Here is a 23,618-nt window from a genome sequence, read left to right on the forward strand (position 1 = left end):
GTAGCATTACTTGCATTTTTATGTTGTATTTAGAAGAAATTTTAAATTTTTTTTTTAACTGTTTCAGGGTGAGGTGTACCTTTTGACCCTCTCTGTCTCCCTGAACTGCCTGAGCCTGTACTTCTCTCAGGGTGGTATCCTTCAAATCACCCCACTTTTAGACTAGGCCTCAGCTTACAGCACTCCATTTCATCAGCTGAGTCTTCAGCAGGTCGAACTGGGGTTTGGTTGCAGCTATAGCCTTCCCTTGGCCTGTGATTAGTATGAAAATGCTGTGAGACTGAACAGCCTTTTCAAAACAAAGTATTATTTATTTATCCATAGGAACCATAACCATCAGTAGGGGAAAGGGCTAAAAGAACTAAAGGCCTTACCTTACCTTTCCTTGCACCTTTTGGTAGGCCCTACTTGTCGTAAGCACTCACAGCACTGGAGCTGGGAGGGACAGTCTACATTCCTTGTTGTCTCTGTTTGAGTCTGACTGTTAGTCACTGTCTCCACCCCTGAGTTCACAGGCAGCCTTTTTAACCATTTCAGAGTTCCTTTATCTGTCATTGGACATCTACATCTTGTTGGTAAGAGGTAGACTTCCAATAGTGGATTCACTATATTATGCAGTAAGCATCAGAAATCAAATTAGTCACGGTCTGGCTTCCTGGAGAACTTCCCTGAACTAAGTTAACTGATTGTACCCATGTAGCAGACACATGGATAATTACACCTCTACCCCGATATAACGCGACCTGATATAACACGAATTCGGGTATAACACGGTAAAGCAGTGCTCTGGGGGGGTGGGGCTGCGCAGTCCGGCGGATCAAAGCAAGTTCGCTATAACAGGGTTTCACCTATAACGCAGTAAGATTTTTTGGCTCCCTAGGACAGCGTTATATCGGGATAGAGGTAAATATAGACAGAGGTACACACAATATTCATTTTAAAAAATACAGATCTCTCCAATGTTCTTAGTTTTTATATGCATGTTTTAAAATTAGTACTATTTTATATAGTGAATCATAAGATTTGGGGGGAGTTGTTTTATACTATTGGATAAATATGATTTAAAAAAAAACCTACTGAACTGCATGTTGTTCATCCAGTAGAAAGAGTAAGTATAATTTTATTTAGTTCATTTAGTAGAACCAAAGAAGCTGGAGTCCATTTCTCTGTGCATACAGTATCATTTCAGTACACTTTTTATAATTTTGTCCAGTTCAGTCTCAAGTGACGGGAATTCTTCCATTTCCCTTTGAACATTTACTGGAGTAGGAGGAAAAGACTGCAGCTAACATCAGCCATTCAAAACCCAATCCCACACTCAACCTTCCACCAGCATCATCAACCCCCACCAGCACTGAATTCAGTTCCAGTACACAAGGGATTGTGTGTTACGATTGGCATCAGTACTTTTTTGGGCCATTTTGTGGGTCACTGCTATACAGAACCATTTATAGAGATTTCAGATTTTGTTTGTTTTTTAATTGATTTTTTTCATTATAAAAGACCTATTTTTCTTACAAATCAAATACCTTTTCCCACATTGCTAAGGATTGAATGTATTCCTTAGAAAGGCGTGTATAGTGTAGTGGTGTGGTAGCGATGCTATAGTTAAGGTTGAGGAGACGCTATGTCTGAAAGTTGGTCCAATAAAAGTTATTCTTGTTCGAGTGCTTGCTCATGTCCATTCCCATAGGTGTGTGCGTGTGCTGTGTGCACGATCGTCAGAAGGTTTTACCCTAGCGGTTCCGATTGGGTCGGCTACAGAACCCCTTTCCATGCATCTGAAGAAGTGAGGTTCTTTACCCATGAAAGCTTATGCCCAAATAAATCTGTTAGTCTTTAAGGTGCCACCGGACTCCTTGCTGTTCTTGTGGATACAGACTAACACGGCTACCTCCTGATACTTGATAACCGGCACAAGAGACATCACCGGCGGCCTTGGTGGACAATGCACCGGCCTCAGTGTGGGACACCTCGGCACTGCGGAAGGACTCGCATAAGGAGCATCGGCACGGCTCCCTGGTGCGGAAGGCCAGCTCATCAATGTGGCACCAATCACAATCCCTGGTGCTGCATAAGAAGAAAAAGGAGGAGAGGGGCCATTCCCCTGCAAAGAAGAGCAAACAGGTCACCAGTGTGGTGCATCCCACGCTGGGATGCCAGAAGGCTGGTCCATCGGTCCTGACACCATTTTGAATCCGGTGTCAGTGGACTCCCTGGTCTGGGAGGTGATGGAGGAGGACATGGACCTTCCCGCCACACCAGACACTTTCAAGGCTGCGCAGGACTTGATTGCCATGATGGCTCAGTCCCCCGCCTCACATTCCCAGGTACCGGTTCAGGTGCAGATGGCGCAAGCCCAGGGTCATCCTGCAGTGCCGATGCCCAGTTCATCTGCTGCACCACTTCGGGCACCGTCGGCGGCACTGTCTGCGGCACCACCTATCCTGCTCTGACACTTCCTCTGAGTCAGAGGCGGAGTCGTTCGTGTCCTGACACAGCTGGTACCGCTCAAGATTCTGGCACCAGTCTTGATACCGTAGAGTGGAGGACCCCTCGGTACTGATGGTGTTCTGGCCACCCCGGTGGCAGGGCCCCATACAATGGCCCTTTTGGACACCTTGGGCCTATCACCAGGCCCAAGGGCATAGTTCCAGGGTGGTATCAGTAGTTTCCATTGCCCCCGACACGTCCAGGGTTTCTGAGAACCCACCACGGGGTTCAGACCCAGGCTTGCTGGATCGGGTGCATTGTCAGAGCTGCCAACCCCTGCGGCTCCTGCACCACCAGTTGCAGCAGTAAGTGGATGTCCCTGAGGTCACCAGGGAACCGGAAGGGCGGGAAGACCTTGTCCCACCTCAAGCCTCATCTTCTTCCTTGCCGGACAAGGCAGTAGCAGGCACTACTATGTCCCTCCTGGCAATACACCAGGACCTCCTTAGGAGGGTGGCCCAAAACCTCAATATGCAAACTGAGGAGGTTGTGGAGGACTCTGACCCGATGGTCGACATACTTGCCCCGGAGCATCCCTCCAAGGTGTCACTGCCACTTATAAAAACTATACAAAACACCACGAAGGTACTCTGGCAGATCCCCGCCTCTATACTACCTACGGCCAGGGATGTAGAGAGGCGTTACTTTGTACTACAAAAGAGGTATGAGCACCTATTTACCCACCCCCAACCTGGGACCTGGGTGGTCGTTGCAGCAAACCACAGAGAGTGGCAGGGGCAACCGGGTCCTGCCCCTAAAAATAAGGACGCCAAGAAGATGGATCTCTTCAGTCAAAAGGTATACTTGACCGAGGGGCTCCAGCTTCGAATTTCCAACCAGAAGGCGGTACTTAGCCGCTACACATGCAACTCTTGGAACGCCCTCTCTAAGTTTCAGGAACTGCTCCCGTCTGAGTCACAACAGGAAATTGTTGCAATCCTAGAGAGGGCAGAGTGGTGGCTAGAACCTCCCTCCAAGCTGTGTTGGACTCCACCAACTTGGCGGCGTGAACTATGGCTATGGCCATTACAATAAGGCATAACTCCCGGCGGAGGTCCAGAATACAATACAGGGCCTTCCATTTGACAGTGCAGGGCTGTTTGCTGACAAGATGGACTATAATCAACAGAGGGGCAGAAACAACAGGAGGCATCCTCCGCAGTTGTCCTCGGGCCAGGGCTCCTCCAAGCAGTCCCCCGGTTCGAAGCCAAACTTTTGAAAGTGCGTCCGAGGATGGAGCACCAGCCCAAGTCTTGGATCCTTTCCCTCCCTTTTTCTATTGTCTGTCTCACTACTTCCATGCCTGGGCCCAGATTACTTCAGATCACTGGGTCCTGAGCACGGTAAGGGTGGGATATTCTATCCAATTCTGTGCCCTTGCGCCCTCCTACCCACCTTCCCCATCCCTCTTCAGGGACCCTTCTCACGAGCTACTCCTACAGGAGGTGCAATCACTTCTTGCTCTAGGGGCGATAGAAGAGATTCCTCAGGAGTTCAGGGGCAGGGGATTCTAGTCCCGATATTTCCTTATCCCTACTTCCAAAGGTGGACTCAGGTCTATCCTGGATCTGCAAAACCTCAATATGTTTATAAGAAAGCTGAAGTTTCATATGGTCTCTCTGGCCACCATCCATCATTCCTTCCCTGGATCCAGGGGACTGGTATGCTGCCCTGGACCTGAAGGACGCGTACTTCCATATGTCGATTATTCTGGCGCACAGATGATTCCTGAGATTCGTGGTCAGCGGCCGATACTACCAGTTCACTGTACTCGTTCGGGCTTTCAACGGCCCCTCGCGTGTTCACAAAATGCATGGCAGTTGTGGCAGCTTTCCTCCGCAAATGCTGGGTACAGGTCTTCCCGTACCTGGATGACTGGCTCATCAAGGGTAATTCTCAAGTGCAAGTGCAAGAGCACGTGGCGTTGGCATGCACCGCTTTCAGCAGTCTGGGGCTCATTCTGAATGTGCCCAAGCCTACCCTAGCCCCAACCCAAAAAATGGAATCCAGGAAAGCCTCAATAAATTCTACTCAAGCCAGAGCTTCCCTGCCCGAGTCCCAGTTCCAAAGCATCAGGGACATCATCAAGAGCCTCTGCCAGTTTCCAACAACTGCGGCCAGAAATTGCATGAAGTTTCTGGGGCATATGTTGGCCTGCACGTATGTAGTACAACACTCCACATTGCGCCTTTGCCCCCTCCAGGCTTGGTTGGCGAAGATATACAGACCCTGCCGGGACTCTCTGGACAGATTGGTTACCCTCCTACCCCCTCTTCCCCCCCCCCGATTCTCGACTCCCTCAGCTGGTGGCTACAATCTCAGGTGGTCTGTGCAGGAGTGCCCTGCGCCAAGCCTCAGTCCTCACTGTCGCTAGTCACGGACGCATTGGATATGGGCTGGGGAGCGCACCTGGGCGGTATCAGAACTCAAGACCTGTGGTCACAACCAGAACTATTGCTGCATATCAATGTCAGAGAGCTGAGAGCGGTTCGCCTGGATTGCCAGACGTTCCAGATCCATCTTCAGGGCAAGTGTGTCTCAGTGTTAATGGACAACACCACAGCAATATTCTATATAAACAAACAGGGTGGTGCTCGCTCCTCTCCCCTGTGTCAGGAAGTTGTCTGACTGTGGGACTTCTGCATCACACGCTCCATCCAGCTACAGGCCTCGTATCTGCCAGGAGCACAGAATGAACTAGCGGACCACCTCAGCCACTTGTTCAACACTCACGAGTGCTCACTCAGAGCGGACATTGCCCTTCCCATCTTCCAGAGGTGGGGCTATCCCCGCATGGACCTGTTTGCGACGCAGATCAATAGAAAGTGCCAGCTGTTCTGCTCCTTTCAGAACCACAGCCACGGCGCCATAGCAGACGCTTTTCACCTTCCGTGGATGGGTCACCCGCTATATGCGTTCCCTCCCTTCCCTCTCATACACAAGGTCCTCCTCAAGGTTTGGCAGGACAGGGTTTCGGTGATCCTCACAGCACCAGCATAGCTCCGCCAGCACTGGTTCACTGCATTGCTGAACCTATTAGTGGAGAGGTCAGTAGCCCTCCCTATGCTCCTGGACCTCATCACACAGGACCATGGTCATCTACAGCACCCCAGCCTGTAGTCCTTTCATCTCATGGAGGGGAAACTCCATGGGTGAACCTGCTTGAACGTATCTAGTAGTACCGATTTAGAGAATTGCCTCTGGTGAGATGCATGTGGAAAAAGAGCTGTACTTTTGAGGGTTATGAATTGCCTGCTTACCACTATCGTGTGGCATGGACTAGATGCCTTTTTGAGGTCCCCACCAGCTCTATTTCTCATTTGTATTATCATGTTTACTTTTTAAAAGATACTCACATCCTTCTCTGTATGATGTATAGTCAAAATATAGTATCCATGTTGTTATGACTAGTAGGTATACGTAGTAGATGTGCAAAGCATAGTGACATAAAATATTCCCCATGAATTCTTTTTCTGTCATCTCCTTTCCAGTATCAATCCTGGATTTTTTCCCTCTACTTCTGGAGTGGTGCCTTCATTCTTTTAAAGTCGTTATCTCTGTGTATTGTAACTTCTGGTGGAAAATAATTGACTGGCTTCTTGTTGTTGTGCAAGTGCCAGTGTAATTTCATCAGTCGTTTGGCATAGACTGCTGAACAGTGATCCAGCTTGCATCTTTTCTTCTTGGGAGATGAAATGCATTGCCTCCTCTGTCAGCTGATATGTAAAATCCACATTCTCTAGCTAAATACTTATTGTCTTCAGCTCCTAAGGACATATAATAACATTGTGCAGTATATATTCTATAATGGGCTTTAGATATATTGCTGCAACTAATATTTTATTATGTAATTTCTTGTTTGTTTTAGTCCAGTTGTGTTTCTTTTCTTTCTGCAGAAACATACTGGTATCTTTTTTGTTAAAAAGACGCTTCAAGTTGTTTACATGAACCAATTATAACTCTTCCTAAAATTTACATATTTTGCTATCACACAGGTACTTTAAAACTTCCACAAGTGCTGCAATAGTTAGTGGCTCAGCAAGGTGACATAACAAACAACCCAAAGTGCTAAATTAGTTGTATATCCTTTTTGCCTCTCTTTTTAAAATAGTGGTAATCTATCTGGGAGAATAGAGATGTTTTTCCAAATTTCTGAAGTCTAAGACTATGCTTAAAATAAGATCTGGTATATATGTGGGGCTGGCTGGGTGAGCGATTGGGCTAAGTATGACTTGTGAGCAACCTGTGGCTGTAATATCAACTAAAATCTTGCTATTGCTATCTAAATATTGCTAGCTAGGTGACAGCGGCATTGCCTATGTGGGTAGTGAAGAAGGAGGGAAAAGAATCTTGAGGATTCCATTACTGAATTTGGTAGATGTTCTCTTCTGGGTATATAACCAGATAAATCTGCCATATATGATTTGACCTCTTTATCAGAGTATTCCTGTTTGTTTCTATCCCTAGTTTGACATAATAAGGTGGACTCACTTTAATGTCTGTATTTTTGGGAAGTGGTTCCTTTTACACTGGAAGTTGGGTAAGAAGGTGATGGCCACTGTACCTTCCTTGTCTGATGTAGGATTTTGATATATTTGATATATTAGGACACAAACATAGGTTAGCTGTGACCTTATGGCATCATCTAACCAAATCTTGGTGATAGATTCTTCCTTTGAGATCATGTTGGCGTTATTTACAAATGTCTTTGCATTCTGGTTATGCGTCTGTGCTAATTCAGTTCTTTCGGTTTTGCTCTTCAAAAGTGTGAGACATACCACATTTCCAAGATGCTGAGTGTTTGTTTGATTTCCTTAAAGTGCCTTCCTCGTGCCATTCTTGGCTGGGATTTGGGTAGGTTTCTATTGTGTGTTCCAGGGGTTTGCTTTTCTTTACTGCCAGATTCTCAGGCTGTAGTATCACTTTTTTGGCCTGATATCAAGGCAGAGTAATGATGACTAAGTGGGTGATGTCCTGATTCTGTGCTACCCTCCTTTTCTTATATCCCATGCAGACTATCTAGGATGACTTTTCTCTTGTTCCTGGTTTTCCATCAGGCTTGTTAGTTTGGTTTTTAAAAAGTGACCTCTTACAGATTACTGATGTTTATTACAGCAAAAAGTTACATATGATCAGTCACTTTATCACAAAGGAAATGGATTATTGACTGGCTATTATAACTATGGTGATGACATTGCCCATGCTGAATGGAATTGACACAATTTCCTAAAGAAGTAATGTAAATAGCCTTACTTTTCAGCCTGAGAAATAATGACTTAAAAATTAATCTGACTTATATGGAACTACTTACTATAAACAGTTATTCTAACATCCACATTGGTTTGTGAAATTACCTCTGACCTGGAGGACAAGGCAAATGGCTTTTTGCAAAGTCACTGCAAGTGTAATTACTTTGAGTGGCCTAGAGGAGGGACTTCTTATACTTATGAAAACTAGCGTATGACCTTTCAAGTGCTCTCAATTTCTCCCAGCCGGAGGGAGTATAAACACTTTGTCTAGTCTTGAACTCTAGTTACTGTATAACAACAATCGTTACAGCATTGGGAGATCTCCTTAAGTAGTTTAAGAAGCATATCTGGTACGATTGCCCATTTGCCAGGAACATTTGCATTTAATCTTTTTCAGGACAACACTTTATATAATGTCAAAAATGTATTTGCATGACAAGCAGTTCAGAAATCATCCCTTTTGCCAATTTATTAATTGTTCTAGTTAGCTAGAAAGGAATGTATTGGTTTGTCTTTATTTTATGAGACAATAATCACATTTGAAAAATAGATAATCTCTCTTGACTCATATATTGCAAACTAAACAGAAGGGTAATCTCCCCTCAATGTTTTTGAGACATGCTAATAAGCTACATGTGGGGAAACATACTTAAAAATGGGAAATTGAGGTACAGAGACATAAATATCCAAAGTGTACAGTAGTATTACATGCTCAATTTGAGATGCCTGTTGTGAGCTGCCTGATTCCTTGTTGTCTTTGAATTAAAACCTTTTAAAACTAATGTGTGAATGAGTTCCCCTTTTAAGTCGGTTATAAGGGGCCACACCTAAAACACAGCCTAACAGTCTGCCCAGATACTAGCACCAGAAGGAGGGAATGGAGAGAACATACAGAGGCTGAGAGCAGCTGAAAGTATAGGAGTTAGGGGTGCAGGGGTCAGGGTGCAGGCTGGAAAACACTGCTCTTGGTGCTGTGAGCAAAAAAAGCTGTTTCCTGCGAATGGATTCCCTCTGCGTTCAGAGACACAGGATTTTGTATTTTCTTTGTAATTAAACAAAACTGCAGCAAAGAAATACTTGACCATCACCTACTTCTACTCTCAACTGGAACACCCACAGGGTCCCAAACTTTGAATTACCTATGGCAGGGGTGGGCAAACCATGGCCCGTGGACCAGCTCCAGCCCCTCAGGGCTTTGGATCCGGCCCGTGGGATTGCCCCCATGGCGGCATGGGCCCTGCGCCGCTCTCAGAAGCAGACCATACAACGTTCCTGCGGCCTCCGGGCAGGGGGGCAGAGGGCTCCCGTGCGTTGCCCTTGCCTCCAGGCACCACCCCTGCAGCTCCCATTGACCGGGAACGGGGAACCGTGGCAATGGGAGCTTCGGGGAGGTACCTGGAGGCGCGGCAAGGACAGAACACGTGGAGCCCTCCGCCCCCCATCCCCCAGCACTTCCTGGAGTGGCGCAGGGCCAGGGCCAGGGCAGGCATGCAGGGAACCTGTCCTGGTCCCTGTGCGTGTCGGTGCTACCACAGAGCCGCTTCCGGTAAGTGGTGCTGGGCCGGAGCCTGAACCCCGCCTGTACCCCACCCCCTAACTCCCTGCCATAAGCCCCCTGCCTGCACCTCGCACCCCTCCTGCACCCCAACTCCCTGCCCCTGAGCCCCCCCCGCAGTCCGCATCCCTCCTGCACCCAATCCCTTGCCCTGAGCCCCTTCCTGCACACCGCACTCCCTCCCGCACCCCAACCCCCTGCCCCGGCCCTGCATACAATTTCCCCACCCAGATGTGGCCCTCGGCCCAAAAAGTTTGCCCACCCCTGACCTATGGTGTCACATTCTGGGATGCAATCCAGACCAGTGAGTGATTGTATTACCACCTGCCCCGTAACCTTTGGTGCCTCTCAATGCTTTGTTGTTGTAGCTCCTAACCTGGGCTGCTCAGAAATAGCCAGACAGCATACAGGTCACACTATGAGTGTCTGTGTGTAGCTACAGCCCTGGCCCACTAACTCTGATGCTAGCAGCCTGTCAGCAACCCATGCTCTGGGTTTCAGCAGCTTTGGCTACTACCTGCAGGGTGAACCCAGCACACTCCCAGTCACAAATCTTTCCCAAAAAGGGTATTCTGCACTGTCCCGCCCTCTCCTGAGACGAGGTGGGTGAGGCAATATCTTTTACTGGACCAATTTCTGCTGGTGTGAGAGACAAGCTTTCAAGCTAGACAGAGCTCTTCTTCAGGTCTGGGAAAGGTAACTAGAATGTCACAGCTAAATACAAGATCAAACAGATAGTTTAGTATAAGTAGTTAGCACATATTCCAAGGGAGCTGTCCCATCAATTTATTTAGTCCATTCCCAGCGAGCAACAAGGGCAGCTATGTCAATGGAAGAAGCTATCCCGTCAACAAAGCACTGTCCACACCAGTGCTTAGATTGGTGTAATTTATCTTGCTTAGGAAGAAGAGGGGATTACACCCCTGAATGACGCAAGTTATATCAGCATAAATGATCGTGTAGACATAACCTAGGTTACAGAATACTCTTGACTTTCTTCAGAGATGCCTAGAGGAGCTTGTTTACAACAGAATATGAAAGGGCCTGATCCTGCAAACATTACACTACATAAATAATCCATGTTTGTGTGCAGTCGCACTGTTTTAATTGCAGCTATCCATTTAAGAGCTACAGAATTGGACCCAAAGTCTTAGTACTTTTTTTATTGTATGTGTTTTTAAAGATACACTCTGAGTTTTGGATAACTGACTTCATGTTGCATTAACAGAGACATATTGAGATTCTTATCAAATTTAAGTTGCGCACATTGTACATAAATATAAAATATTTTGAATACTGTTTAGTCTGCTGAATATATGTAGGCAGGTTAATATTATAAGAACCATAACTTATTCACCTCTTGACAGTTTTCTTTTTGCTTTTAAGACCAGTGGTCTTGCAACAATATCCATTCAGGTAGTCCCCTGTTCCGGCCTGGAGCTCCATTGACCTCAGTGGGGTCCCACATGGTGGGAAAGGTTTGTCTGCATGGGTGTTTGCAGGATCAAGGCTAAAATTGTAACCCTAAAGTGTTCCTTACATTTCCTTAGTTTATTTAAGAGCTAAGGCCCTATGAAATATTAGTTCTTTTAATGGAAAAAGCTAATTCTGTGTAATTTGGCAATTGCTGAGTGGTTTTTGATTAAACTTTTCAAAAAGTTTACTTTTGAACAGGGGCCAAGCATAAGAACTGTCACTAAAAAGGTGAATTATTTGGAAAGTTAGTATATTTTTTAAAAATGCTGAAAATAGATTTTTACAACCAAGTAAATGCCATGATTGAACTATAGTACTGATATCTAGCAGGATGTTTAAGATAAATAAAATGTATAAAGATGAAATTGTCTCAGCCAAGCACAGCATACGGATGATCTACAGTTACTGACCCATAACTTTGCTGTCATTTCTCAATTATGCAATTTTGAACTGTGGCAGAAAGATTGTAATTTGCATAAAGACCCGTTATTTCTCTACCATACAGTATGTAAATATCTATACTACGATTGGGTGGTAACTGTTGTTAGCCAATCAGTGCACATATTTGTATAATCTCGCTATGATTATTTCTCAGTACCTATACAATGTTTATGCAACTCTTTTCTCTCTGATTGGCTTCTGCTCTCAAAAATTCCTATTAAAATTCATAACAAACAACTTTCCTGCTCTCTACATTGTCATCCCATCAAACCCTAGATATGAAATATATTTAATTTAAAAATTATTGCTCTTTGTGGGATGGTAAAGAGGTACTAAACCTTCCTCAAGGGGTTAGAAGAAACAGGATATGATGATGTGAAAGCTGGGATTAGGTAGGGTGATACGATATGGAGGAGATAAGGGCAAAAGGCTTCCGTTTTTGTTGTAGGCATCTGGACACAGTTATGAGATTAGTTGCCTATCCGAGTACAGAGAAGGGAGTATATTTCATTATAACAACTCCTGGAAAGTGCTGCCAGTTAAATCTACAATAACAGTACCCCACATAAGAATCCCTCAGGCTTTCAGTCTCTAAGGTTTTTTTTTTAGCTCAGGATATTGTTCTTATAAATAGGAAGCAACCTGAAGTTATTTAGATAAACAGAACCATGCTTCATGTTGTTTATTTTTCAGTTTTCAACTGACCAAGTTAAAGGACCAAATTCTCTGTGGACTGGAATATGTTTAGAAACCAAAAGAGGAAAAATATAGTGCCAGAATTGGTAATGTTACTAAAAAGTTTAAAAATTGTTTGGACAAAACTACGTATTTGGCAGTTTAACACTGGAAATGATTTCTCATTAATTATTGGCATATAAAAATGGCCAAAGTTGTAGGGTGTAGGGAATGCAAGTAACTGTACTTGGTTCTTTAAGGGCTTGTCTACACTTACATCACAGCAGTGGCACAGCTGCACTACTGTAGCACTTAGGGAAGAAGCTACCTTTGCTGATGGGAGAGTTTCTCCTGTCGGCTGAGGTACTCCCGCATCTCGAGGGGGTGTAGCTATGTCAAGAAGAGAAGCCCTCCTGTCGATGTAGCACTTTCTATATCGGGAATTAGGTTGGTATAAGTGCGTTGCTTGGGGGAATGGATTTTCCACACCCCTGACATAAGTTAGTAGTGTAGACCAGTGCTAAAAGACCTACTGTCAGTTGTTGGCTTTGGGTGAGCAGCACTGGGAGAACCTGAGATCAATCCTATGATACTTTAGTAACTTTTCAGTAATTAAACAAGGCCCCTCCAACACTAAAGCCCTCCTTGTAGACTGCTCACTGCACAATTTTGCTTATCTTGGTGTTTTCAGGATATAATGGGAATTTATCTCCCCTGTCCATGGAACAATTAAGAGTCTAAGACTTGTCCTCCATATCCAATTCTGTCTGTGCATATTCACAAACTTTTCACAGTAGTAGTGGCCTAGTTAAAAAACAAACAAACAGCAACAAAAAAACCTGCCTCCCTCATGCAGCAGTTGCTAATGCCTTATTCTTACTGCCATGGTAGATCTGCTTACAGTCTCTATTGAAAACTGGGGGGTTCCTCTTCCAGCAATCAAGAAGTACGTTTAAAAGGCAGAGAGTGAGGAAACTAATATGAATTTCATTATAACAGTTAAACAGACCCACCAAAAAGAGGATGAGTGGCCTTAATCTCAATCTGACACTCATTCTTAAATCTGAGGAATTTGAATACAATCACATCTACTTAACCCATTTATTTGATAGGATCATCAGGAAAATGTACGTGTAACAAGCTATAATTAATTTCCTTTCATTTTGTCATGTCTCTGCTGCCTGTGGAGTGTGCATTTAGTTAGTTTTCCTTAATGAGTTACTGACTTTCACCCAGAGGACAGTTTCACAAGCATAGGGTAATACACTGGGAGGGAGTAAACAGCAGCTAATAGCAATACTTGCAGTAACATACACACTCAGATCAGCATGTCACTTAACTCCGTGTCACAGCAGGTTTTCTTCAGGCATCTATTTTGCTGTCTTCTACACTTACATAGATAACATGATGAAAATCTCCACAGGAAACTGAAGAAAATGAGAAACATTGCTGTGAGACATTATAATTGAGAATTTTTATACAGTGATTTTTTTCCCGACATACTGATGCAAATGCACACTTGCCCGTTGCTTTTTTTTCCATCCACACATTATTTAATCCTTATATTATTATTATGAATTGAACTCATTGCATACAAATTTAAACCAGTCATCTACAAATACTATTTGAAAGTTGTCTTTGTTTTCTAATGGAAAACCTAGAAAAAGTTTAAAATGAAATAGTACTTTCATATTCTTTTGACGTTATAAGTAATAATCCTTCTGCTTCTCTCCCATCTTATTTTGCTTTTTTAGAACTCTTCCCTTTTCCATTTTTCAGTTTCTTGATATCTGTGATGTCATGAACATTTCCTCCAGCAGTGCGCAGAGTGTTTCAGGAAAAACTGTGCATACAACACTCACATATCTAATGTAAAGAACAAGTAGAGAAAACAAAGGGTTTTTTACATGTTTGGAAATCTGGTGTGCCTTCTTAATCCACTAGACAGATGCAAAAAGTACACCCACTCACTTTTTTCTTTTGCAGCTCGCTTTAAAGTATTTGTCTGTTGTTTGAGGCACTTCCAGAATGATTAAAACATGCCTTTATCATGGATAAAGGGTGGGTATAGGAATATTTGTGATAGTTATTAATTATTTGTATTGTAGTAGCACCCGGGCACCCCAGTGTGGGCTAGGACTGCACTGCATTAGATGCTGTTCAAAACACAGAGCAAAAAGATGGTCCTGCCCCCAAAGAGTTTACAACTTAAGTGAGATTTGTCTTGCTCGTCCACCTTCACATAATATTCACCATGCCTCAAAAATAATTAAGGATACGATTCTGTCATGGAGGTCGCGGATGGTGCAACTTCTTCTGGGGCAGCTGTCACCCCAGGGCTGCCAGAGCAGCAGCCCCAGGCTGAAGCAGTGGCTGGGGTAAGGTCAGACCCCCTGGGGCTGGAACAGTGGTGGGGCTGGAGCAGCTGCAAGCCCCCAGGAGTGCCTGGCCTCCCCAGGGTATTTTTAGTAAAAGTCAGGGACAGGTCACGGCTTCTGTGAATTTTTGTTTATTGCCCGTGACCTGTCCCTGACTTTTACTAAAAATACTCCATTACAGAATCTTAATCTTAACAATAATCATAATTACCTTAGATTAAACAAATCTCACTTAAATTGTAAACTATTTGGGGGGCATTACCATCTTTTTGCTCTGGGGTTTGAATAGCTCTGTGTTTTGAACTGTCCTAGCCCATAACTGGGGTTCCTAGGTGCTACTACAATACAAATAATTAATAATAGTTATCAAACATATTCCTATACCCACCCATTTTCCAAATTTCAGATGGGGAAAAAAAAGATGGTCTTTACAAAATTCCCCAAAGTTATTAAATGTGGGCTATGGATAGCCCAGGGAGGGGGAGAGTTCCACATTTGAGGATGCTGCACAAAAATTGCCTTGCCTGCAGCCCATCACCCTGAAAATGCATAGGCATGTCTTTGTTGATCACAGTTGTGGAGTATCGTATGGTGAGAAAGGTGGTCTCAAATCGTGTTCTAATCCATTTTGAGCATCAGAGATTTAAAATCAGCTCATTAAAATGTCTGGGCAACCAGCAGAGATCACCAATGTTATGTGCTGTTTATGTGAGGCTCCACATTGGTCACTAGTTTGTTTCCACATGGGTCCAAGTTGTAACCCCCTATAAGCACAGCATAATATTTTAGTCAGAAGGTAACACAGGCATAGATAACTGTATTAAGATATACATTCAGAAGAAACTGCTGGACTTCTGTCTCCAGGTACAAGTGGAAAATAATGCTCCTAATATGTCTCCTTGTAATTAAATTTTATTCTTTGAAATGATTTGGCATACAGTTAATATATAAACACCACTTTGTATTACTTGCACTATATTACAAATATTAGTGTACAATCTTGTTAAAAAGTATAGAAGTAACTCAACACATTCATCAGGAGATGATTCTTTGTTTCCACGTGGTATCTTTTTTATGGCTGTAGATGCATAAAGGCACAATTCGAAAGGAAATTGGAGAGCACTAGCATCCATCCATCATTGGCTCTCTTCACAACTTCCTGCTAAAGTGGCAGGAGAAAAGTCAGTACTAAATTTAAAAGCAGCAAAGCTAGGCCTTTAGACATTCCAACCCTGACCCATCTTAGCCATGTCCTAATCAAATTGGACATCAGCAATGTCTCCTACCTGAATAGCCAGAATGTTATGTGGAGCGAACTGCTAATGCAGGAGACGGAGGTACTCTTTCTGTTGGCCAAAAAACATTTTATCAAACAGAACAACTAGCATAGATATAATGCTAAATGTAAGAGCAGAATGGCTCTGCAGGCAGTCTATAAACTCAGGGGTAGTCCATAAGCATATAATCCCAAAAATGTTTCCCTTGTTGTTAAACCCCCGGGGATCCCAAGAATAGATTAACATGCAGCAGAACAAAATCACTAAGGTACTACTCTAGAGAGAGGGAATGCAGAGTAAGAAGACTGGATGCCCTCGTCCAGAGGTTGCCACACTCATTACTTGTATAATAGTAGTGCCTTGAGGCTCCAATCTAAATTGGGGGCCTAATTGTGCTAGGGACTATAAATACATATAGTGAATGACAATCCCTGCTCCAAAGAGCTATATGCTTCTCAATTCCATATCTCCAGATTGTTTGATTTCCAAAGGCATCCATAAGATTGTTGGTGTCACTAGGCATCACTCTAGGTAACTCGGGGGGGTGGAAGATCACGAAAGTCGATGAAGCCCCCCTGCTCTAGGCCAAAGTGAATCAAAGCCCCTACATGTTAACCTTTACTAACCTCACAGGCCAGCAGCTGGGAAGCGGTAGTGATAAGGGAAACCTACATGCTTCTAGCTGAAGGACAAGAAAACTTGCAGAAGGGAACATAGCGAACAAGCTACACAGCCAAGGTCGTTTAATGTAACTACTGCAGAGGGAGGAAGGGGGGGAGGGTGAAGCCTAGCTGCAAAAAGAATAAAAAGGGAAAACTGCTTGTCTCAGTGTGCTTGATCTGAGACGTGCCAGTCTCCTTGCACCGCTTTGAGATCTCAAATAAACTTTGATTGCTTCTCCACCCTGGTGTGTTCATTGGCACGAAGCACACCGGGCAACGAACCCCGCTGTTGCTTTCCTCGGGCACTCTGTGCCGGCAACAAGATGATGCAAGAAGAAATGGCAATAATGGCTGCCTCCCCACCAATAATAAGGCATGGTTTCTGTGAAATGGTGATTCCTCTACTTGAACAGGTGAAGTTACCATCACACATGAGTTTCTGCAACAAGGCCCAGTCTGATACCCAGACATACACTTGCTGAATGTAGATTTGATGATAAAAGGCTTATTCCAGGCAGAGAAGGTAATGTTCTGTTGTCCTGAAGAGAGAATTGAAATACTACTTCCTGGATAGAACTCCAATTTGAATACTGCTGTGCAGGCAGAGGCAGAAATTCCAGGCATCCTATTGTTATCCCCAAGCTCCTTCAGGTTGGCTTCTTAAACACCTTTAAGTGGAATCACTCATGCCCTATTGTTGCAAGCAGTTCACTGACAGAACATGAGACTTCTTGCCAGACATCCCCATGTGTCTTGGTTCATAAAGGTGTCGTACTTTACCCTCTAAAAAGGCCCCCTCTTCTCTCTCTACCCCCCAAAATAAACTCCCTTGGAATCTCAACTTTGTCTTGCATGTCCTGACAAGAATGCAGCATGAACCCTGAAGTATCCCCTCTTTCTTTCAGTAAAAACAGCTTTTCTTGTTCCCATAACCACTGACAGAAGAGTGCCAGAACTGGATGATTTGTCTGTGCAAGAGGAGTATTCCACTTTCCACAGAAATAACATAGTCTTAGGCGTCCCAGACTCTTTCTAAATGATAGCCTTGTGGTTAAGGCACTCAACTGACTCTCAACAGATGCTCTTTTAATTCCTGAGAGACCTTGGACAATCACTTAATCTTTTGGTGCTTTGATTTTCCATCTATAAACTGGGGTAATGCTATATTTAGTATTATGATAGATTTATTAATTTAAGTGAGGTGCTCAGGTACTATGATGATTAGCACAGAAAACTTACAAAATAAACGTTGTCATTACTTCCAAATATTCACTCCTCCGAATACAATTTATCCCAAAGCATGTATGTGCCTTGAGTGTGTACTTATAAAAGCTAACCCTCATGAGGGCAAATTACTGTTAATCCCATGCCATCTAGATGCAAAGAAGGAAAAGGTGGGTAGTGACTAATTGTATAATTAGATTATCTCACAGGCTTGCCTACACTAAGGCCAAGAATTTCCTCTAGGTTTTACTGCTTATTCAGAAAGGGTGATGGCAACATTGTACATGGGAAGGGTGCAGAAATGTACAAAGGCTATCTGCAAAGCAGGTCACCTGATTATAATTTCATGCATTCACTAAATATTACCCATAGAACTTTCTGCCTCAGCAGCTGTTGCCTTCATCAGGAGTGCCCTCTGATGTGTGGTGTTATGTCATATATATGAAATAACCAAATTCATTTGTTGTTTTCTTTGGGGTTTTGCCAGAGAGATTCATCCTTCATTATATCTTTAGAATTTTCTATTATGTCGCATTGGAGCATGACTGGAAGACACACTTTGGAAGGAGGTTTAAGAACTTGGTCTGTAATTTTCACGTCTTTGACAATGTGTCTGCCCATCATGACCAGTCTAGAGTTATGGAGTTCAGGCATATGTTCCACAGTCCCCATCAGCACAAATAATCACACATTTAACACTTACTCTGTGTATGCCTATGTCATATCAATTTGTTTTCTTACTCATCCTTTCTAACATTTCAGTGTTTGGCTTTTTCAATGTAGCAATTGCTGAGTGGCATATTCATTTTATTTCTAGAGTTGGAGTAATTATTAAATGTCTTTTTGATAGATATTCATTCTCAAATATGCATAAAAATTGAATTAGATGTTTAAGTTTGTTATAAATAATACTGCATAGTGAAAACAGTGGAAATGATTTTTCTAAATATAGCACGTTGGAGCAATAAGAAAACTTCTAGTGGTCTTCAGTGCATTTGTCTAATACCATATAGTTGTTGTTTATGAGATGTAATGGTATAAGCTTTAGATCTTGAGCACTTTGTTTCCTAATTTTCTAGCTGATTAGTCTGGAGCAATATCAGGTTGCTTTTAAAGGTCCTTAGGAAAAAAGGAAAATGATAAAAGTATTTCATAGAACTTTCTTGGTTATTAATGCTGACCTAGTAACTTGTTTTTAAGAGACTCAGCTGAATTGATAAATCTGGATCTGATTAATCATGGCTCTCTGTAATATATACAATTGCTTCTACAGATAAACAAGTATTTACAGACAGCTAGACTTTGACTATTGAATGCTAAATTGCAAAACACTTTACACTTGCATTTTAATACCCTTAATATTTTTTTATAAAGATGCATTTTCTTTGTTCTGATGATACTTACAAATAGTAAGATGGGAAATTTAAAGAACATTTTTAATTTTGTTCTTAAAATAGATAATCTAGATTAATTATGTCCTCTTGTCACACAGGTTGTTAATTTCTTAGAAGCAAGTTTTGTGGCTATAATTTTTATCAGCAGATCCTTGAATAATCTAGCAGTTTAATATCAGGCCTGCATATGAGTTTGAGTAGAGAAAAATTAGGAAAATTTTAAGATCATTTTAGCATTGTTCATAGTACCAATGTTGAAACTTTTTAGTGAAAAATATTGTGTATAGAATAAAGTTTTTTTTCTTCTTTCTTCTATCTACACAACTCTGTTCCGTATTTCAACTGCCTGTCTGTCTCTTCTTACTGTATGCTATTCCTTGTCTCTTCTCTCACTTGTAACTTTCTTTTTATTCACTCTATACACTTTGCCTGAAACAACTTCTATCTTTTGTGCATCAGACCTCCTCCTTCTCTTCTTTCACATTACTCAAATACTTCTTTTGGTTTGCCTTTTAAAAATAAATAAATAAATCAGTCATTAAATGAATACATATCTTCATCCTACAATTATGTGATGAATGCCCAGTTACAAGAGTAAGAGGTATTTAGGAGAAAAATCATTTAAATTTAAGTTTTCTGAAGTTGATTCAGTGATTCATACCTCTGCTGTGATTCTCCATATTATGTCATTTCTGTAACACTAGATTCTGCAGTTGGCTTGTGGATAGGGCCAGTGAAACAGACACATTTTTAATTATGGCACATTGTTGAGAAGTTTTTTCTTTTTATTTTATATTTCAAAATATATAGAACTTAAAAAGAAAGGTTCAAAACTGCACTATACAGTAAGACAAACAAACAAAACTTGTTTAGTCACTTATCTGACCCCTGCTACGGGTTGTTACCTGGGATGATGCAGTGATGTCCAATGTTGTCAGCATGAGAGCCAAACATATTATTTCCAAAAAGATCAAGAGATCACAATGAGCATTTTGGGTCAGATTCTCAGTCTGATTCCGCTCCCTGTGTGAAACTCAAGGGCCACAAAGGGAGTAGAAACAGCCCATGAGTTCCCTGTTGGGGATTTCTCAGTTACAACTGTCTTCCTGCCAACAGCCTCTGGTGCAGCGGGCATGGTAAGGACCAAGGGGAAGTGGTTGGAGAGTGCAGCTACCCCAAGCTTGGCCATTCCAAGCTGGCATATAGTTCTTTGGCCACAACAGCCAGCTGGGACAAATTAGAGCAGCACCCAGGCTGCGGCTATGGGGCAGAATATCAGGGAGTTTTAATCTACTGTGGATTTTCAGTTTCTCGGTTAATTGCTATTCTGTGCTGCTTTAAGGCCATGCAAAGAGGGAGATTCATTCTTTGCTAGGCCACGCCTTGGCTTAGGCAGCTCATATCATGCGCACCTCAGGGCTCCCAGTAGGACTGGCTGGAAAACAAAAATTCTATATTGCAGAAAATGTTGAGGTTTTGCAATTTGTTTTTTGATGCAGAGTAAACATGAGACATTTCAAATAAAATTAATGAAAAAGAGAGAGACCCACTCCAGAATAGTTCCGAATAGCCCAGTGGCTAACGAACTCACCTGACATGTGGGTGGCCCAGCTTCAAGTCCATCCTCTGAATCAGGCCAAGCAGGGTTCCCACGTCCCAGTGAGTGCCCTAATAACCGGGCTGTAGTATCTGTCTGTCTGTCTCTCTCCCCTCCCCCCTCCCTCCATCCTGTTGTAGCTGTTCCACTTTTATAAATAATCAAATATTCTTTGGGCCAGAGAGACACTGACTCTATAGCCTGTGGACAGGGAATTCATCTGAGCTGTGGGAGACTCGTCATTCAGAGCAGGGACTTGAAATGGGGTGTGTTACATCCAAGGTAGCTAACCTCTGAACTGCAGAGTCTCTTGCTCTCACTGCAGTTTTGACTAGAAATTCCATCATGGATCTGAGAAACCTTTCCTATGAAAGTTTTGTCAAAAAGGATCATTTTCCACTAAAAGTTTGTTTTGGCGACTCTGCATTTTCCAGCAAAGTTTTGGTGGAAAAATTCCCAACCAGTTCTAGCTCCCATAGCCTGGCAGACAGTGGGACAACCGGAGCTATTAACCCTCCTGTGATGTGGCAGGTAGCTAGCAGGGGAACTGTTGCTCAGCTGCAGCGGGGAAGGGAAAGGACACGAACTACTTAGAGCACTACCAGCTGTTTCTTAGGCTACAGGGAAGTGGTGGCAGCTGTTGGGGAGGTGGTGCCCCCCGTATTCTATTCAAACTCTCCAGTTTAAAAATTACAGGAAATAGTTTACAGAGCACAGTTTTCATCTCAAGACAATCACTCCCCAGGGTTATAATTGTTACAAATAAAGGGTCACTGGTTGGACATCACTGCGGTTGATTAAGGCATATCTAGGGCATCATAGTGAGTTGTAGCCAGCCAGTGTGACTTCGGGGAACTTTAAAAAATGTGCGTCGGGTGTATATTCTGAATAATTTTTGTGCTGAATGCACATCTTCGTACTGTCACTGTTTGGGATGCATTGAGGACATTATTAGAATTTTTATTTATTCATATCTTTTTTTATTATTAGAAAATTATTTATATTATTATAGCATTGGGATTAGGGCCCATTGTGATGGGCACTGTACCAACACTGAAAAGAGGCAATCCGCGCCTTGAAAGAATATTTTTAATTGTTTTTTTCTTTTTTAAAGAAAATAACAAAGTAACACATACATGTGTGTGCGTGCACACCCACATACACAAATATCTTTGCAGAGTAATTTGTAAAAAAAAAAGTTTATATATTTTAGAAGACTATTTTTATTGCTCTTGGTACTCCTCTCTCAGGTGTGAAATGTCTAGAATTATATAATTTATTGTATATGAATTCTAGTTAATTGGACATGATTCAGGACTTTCACAGTCTGCAATAAATTAAATATTCATTAACATTTAGAACCTGTAAATGACACAGTTGAGCAATAAATGATGCATTTAGTCCCTGTTTAAAGAATGGGTTTTAAAGATTGTGACTACAAGGTGGCTCTTTGTTATCAATTATTTTTCTCAACCTTGCTTTATTTATTCTGTGCACTTCATTGACTTGTCTTTTTCCTCTTTCTTTTTCCGCAGCAGAAGAAGAAGTGGAAAATTTTGATGTTTCCAGTCTGCCTGAAGAAGTGCTGCAGAACATTGAAGCTGACAGTTACTGGTGCATGAGCAAGTTGCTTGATGGCATTCAGGTAAATTGATTTATCCTGTTCTTAACTAGTGAAGATAACTGATTAATGTCATGGCTTTGAACTATTTTAAAGATGTTGAGAAAAAATACATGTAAGAAAAATAGAGGAAAACATACATTTCCCCATAGTGTAAATCTGCCATGAGTTTGGTGAACGGGTTTTTAAAAAGTGCTGCACAACTTTTTTTGGTACCGAACTGCTACATGTCTCAATACATTATGATATGTGAGAATGAAATTGGAGTTTGTGATTCCAGAGACATTTTAAGCACTCGGTGTCTATTAGTAAAGCAGCATTTTGTTACATTTGTTATTTGAAGTCTGCACATAAAATGATCAATGAGGGACAATGAGAAACTGGATTTTTGTAATTGACTATTTTAAACAAAATCCACTTTCTAGCAGAGTAACCTTTAAATAGGCTATCCTCATTTAAAAAAAAAAAATCATTTAAAAACCTTTTTTTAGTACACCAGTTTGTTTGTAGGGTATCTTGAGCTGTGGTCTGATTTTATAGGGGAAATGATGAACAAACTGCAGTCAAATGCACCAAATAAACAAATGCAGTCATTAAAATACAGGTTTTGTATATATGAACTGTTGGAGTAAAACTGTCTATAAAAGTTAGAACCATCTACATGAGGAAATAAAGCCTCAGTTAAACTTATCTGTTTTGAATAGAGGGGCCTGCACAGTCCAAAAGAGATTAACTGTTAGATCCAAACATAGTCAAAATATAAGATTTTAAGAGGTTTAAATTAGTCTATGCCTTAACACGAACATACAATAAAATAAGTTTAGTGTTTTTTAAAATTTTCAGTTTACAAAGCAAATTACATGCATTTAATTACATTCACTACAAACTTTTGCTGATGCAAGTTATGTCGGCATAAAGCCACTGCAGTTGGTATATCGCTTATGCATGTGCATACTTGGCTCCCTTGCGTCGGCACTGCAGAAATCCTTGTTTCAGTGCACAGTGTGATGCACCATGTGTAGTTATACCAGTGTGCAATTCGCCACCATCCAGCACGCTCTGTTTTGGTAAGTTTTGGCAATGCGTAATGGGGCAGAAATGAGTTGTTAAGGGATGACTCGGACTGGAGAGTCAAGTTCCCAATATGCACTTTTCTTCATCCCATAATGCTATCTCTATCCCATAATTTTCATGCCTATTTTGAAAATGACATGAATTTGCACAGGACTTGTTGCTGTCTGCCATCTCTGGCAGAAGCCTGGAGCCTGCACAGCTCTGCACTGTCGCCATGAGCGTTGCAAACACAGATTGCACGATCATCTGGTATTTGCAGAGCCAGAGAGAGCATAATGATTTTCTGGAGGACAGATTGCTGTGCATAGCAAGAACCAATTCAAGATTGCTGGAGGCTTTCATGGAGTACCTCTAAATGTTGGCCCCAGAGCACCTTGCCACAGAGTACATCAACTGAAAGGGCTCTTTTTCTATGGTTAATGCAAATGCTGGCGGATCACTGGTGATGCTTCAGCAACATCAGTGTTGACTGGTCAGGGAAGGTGGATGACACTCACATCTC

General features: G+C 42.3%; 1 protein-coding gene across 4 annotated transcripts in view; it reads left to right on the top strand.

Annotated features, from left to right (window-relative positions):
- Positions 1–23,618, top strand: part of TBC1D22A (TBC1 domain family member 22A) — a 441,804-nt gene that overhangs the window by 153,569 nt on the left and 264,617 nt on the right. For 3 of the 4 annotated variants that reach the window (XM_024216533.2, XM_024216565.2, XM_024216549.2), the window contains one exon: positions 21,957–22,066. In XM_024216533.2, the coding sequence (XP_024072301.1) occupies positions 21,957–22,066 (110 nt within the window). The remainder of the gene's footprint in view (positions 1–21,956; positions 22,067–23,618) is intronic. The other variant, XM_024216541.2, reaches the window with a different exon arrangement.

Source organism: Terrapene carolina, unplaced genomic scaffold (genome assembly GCF_002925995.2).
Source record: "Terrapene carolina triunguis isolate 2854851 unplaced genomic scaffold, T_m_triunguis-2.0 Scaffold68, whole genome shotgun sequence".
NCBI lineage: Eukaryota > Metazoa > Chordata > Testudines > Emydidae > Terrapene > Terrapene triunguis.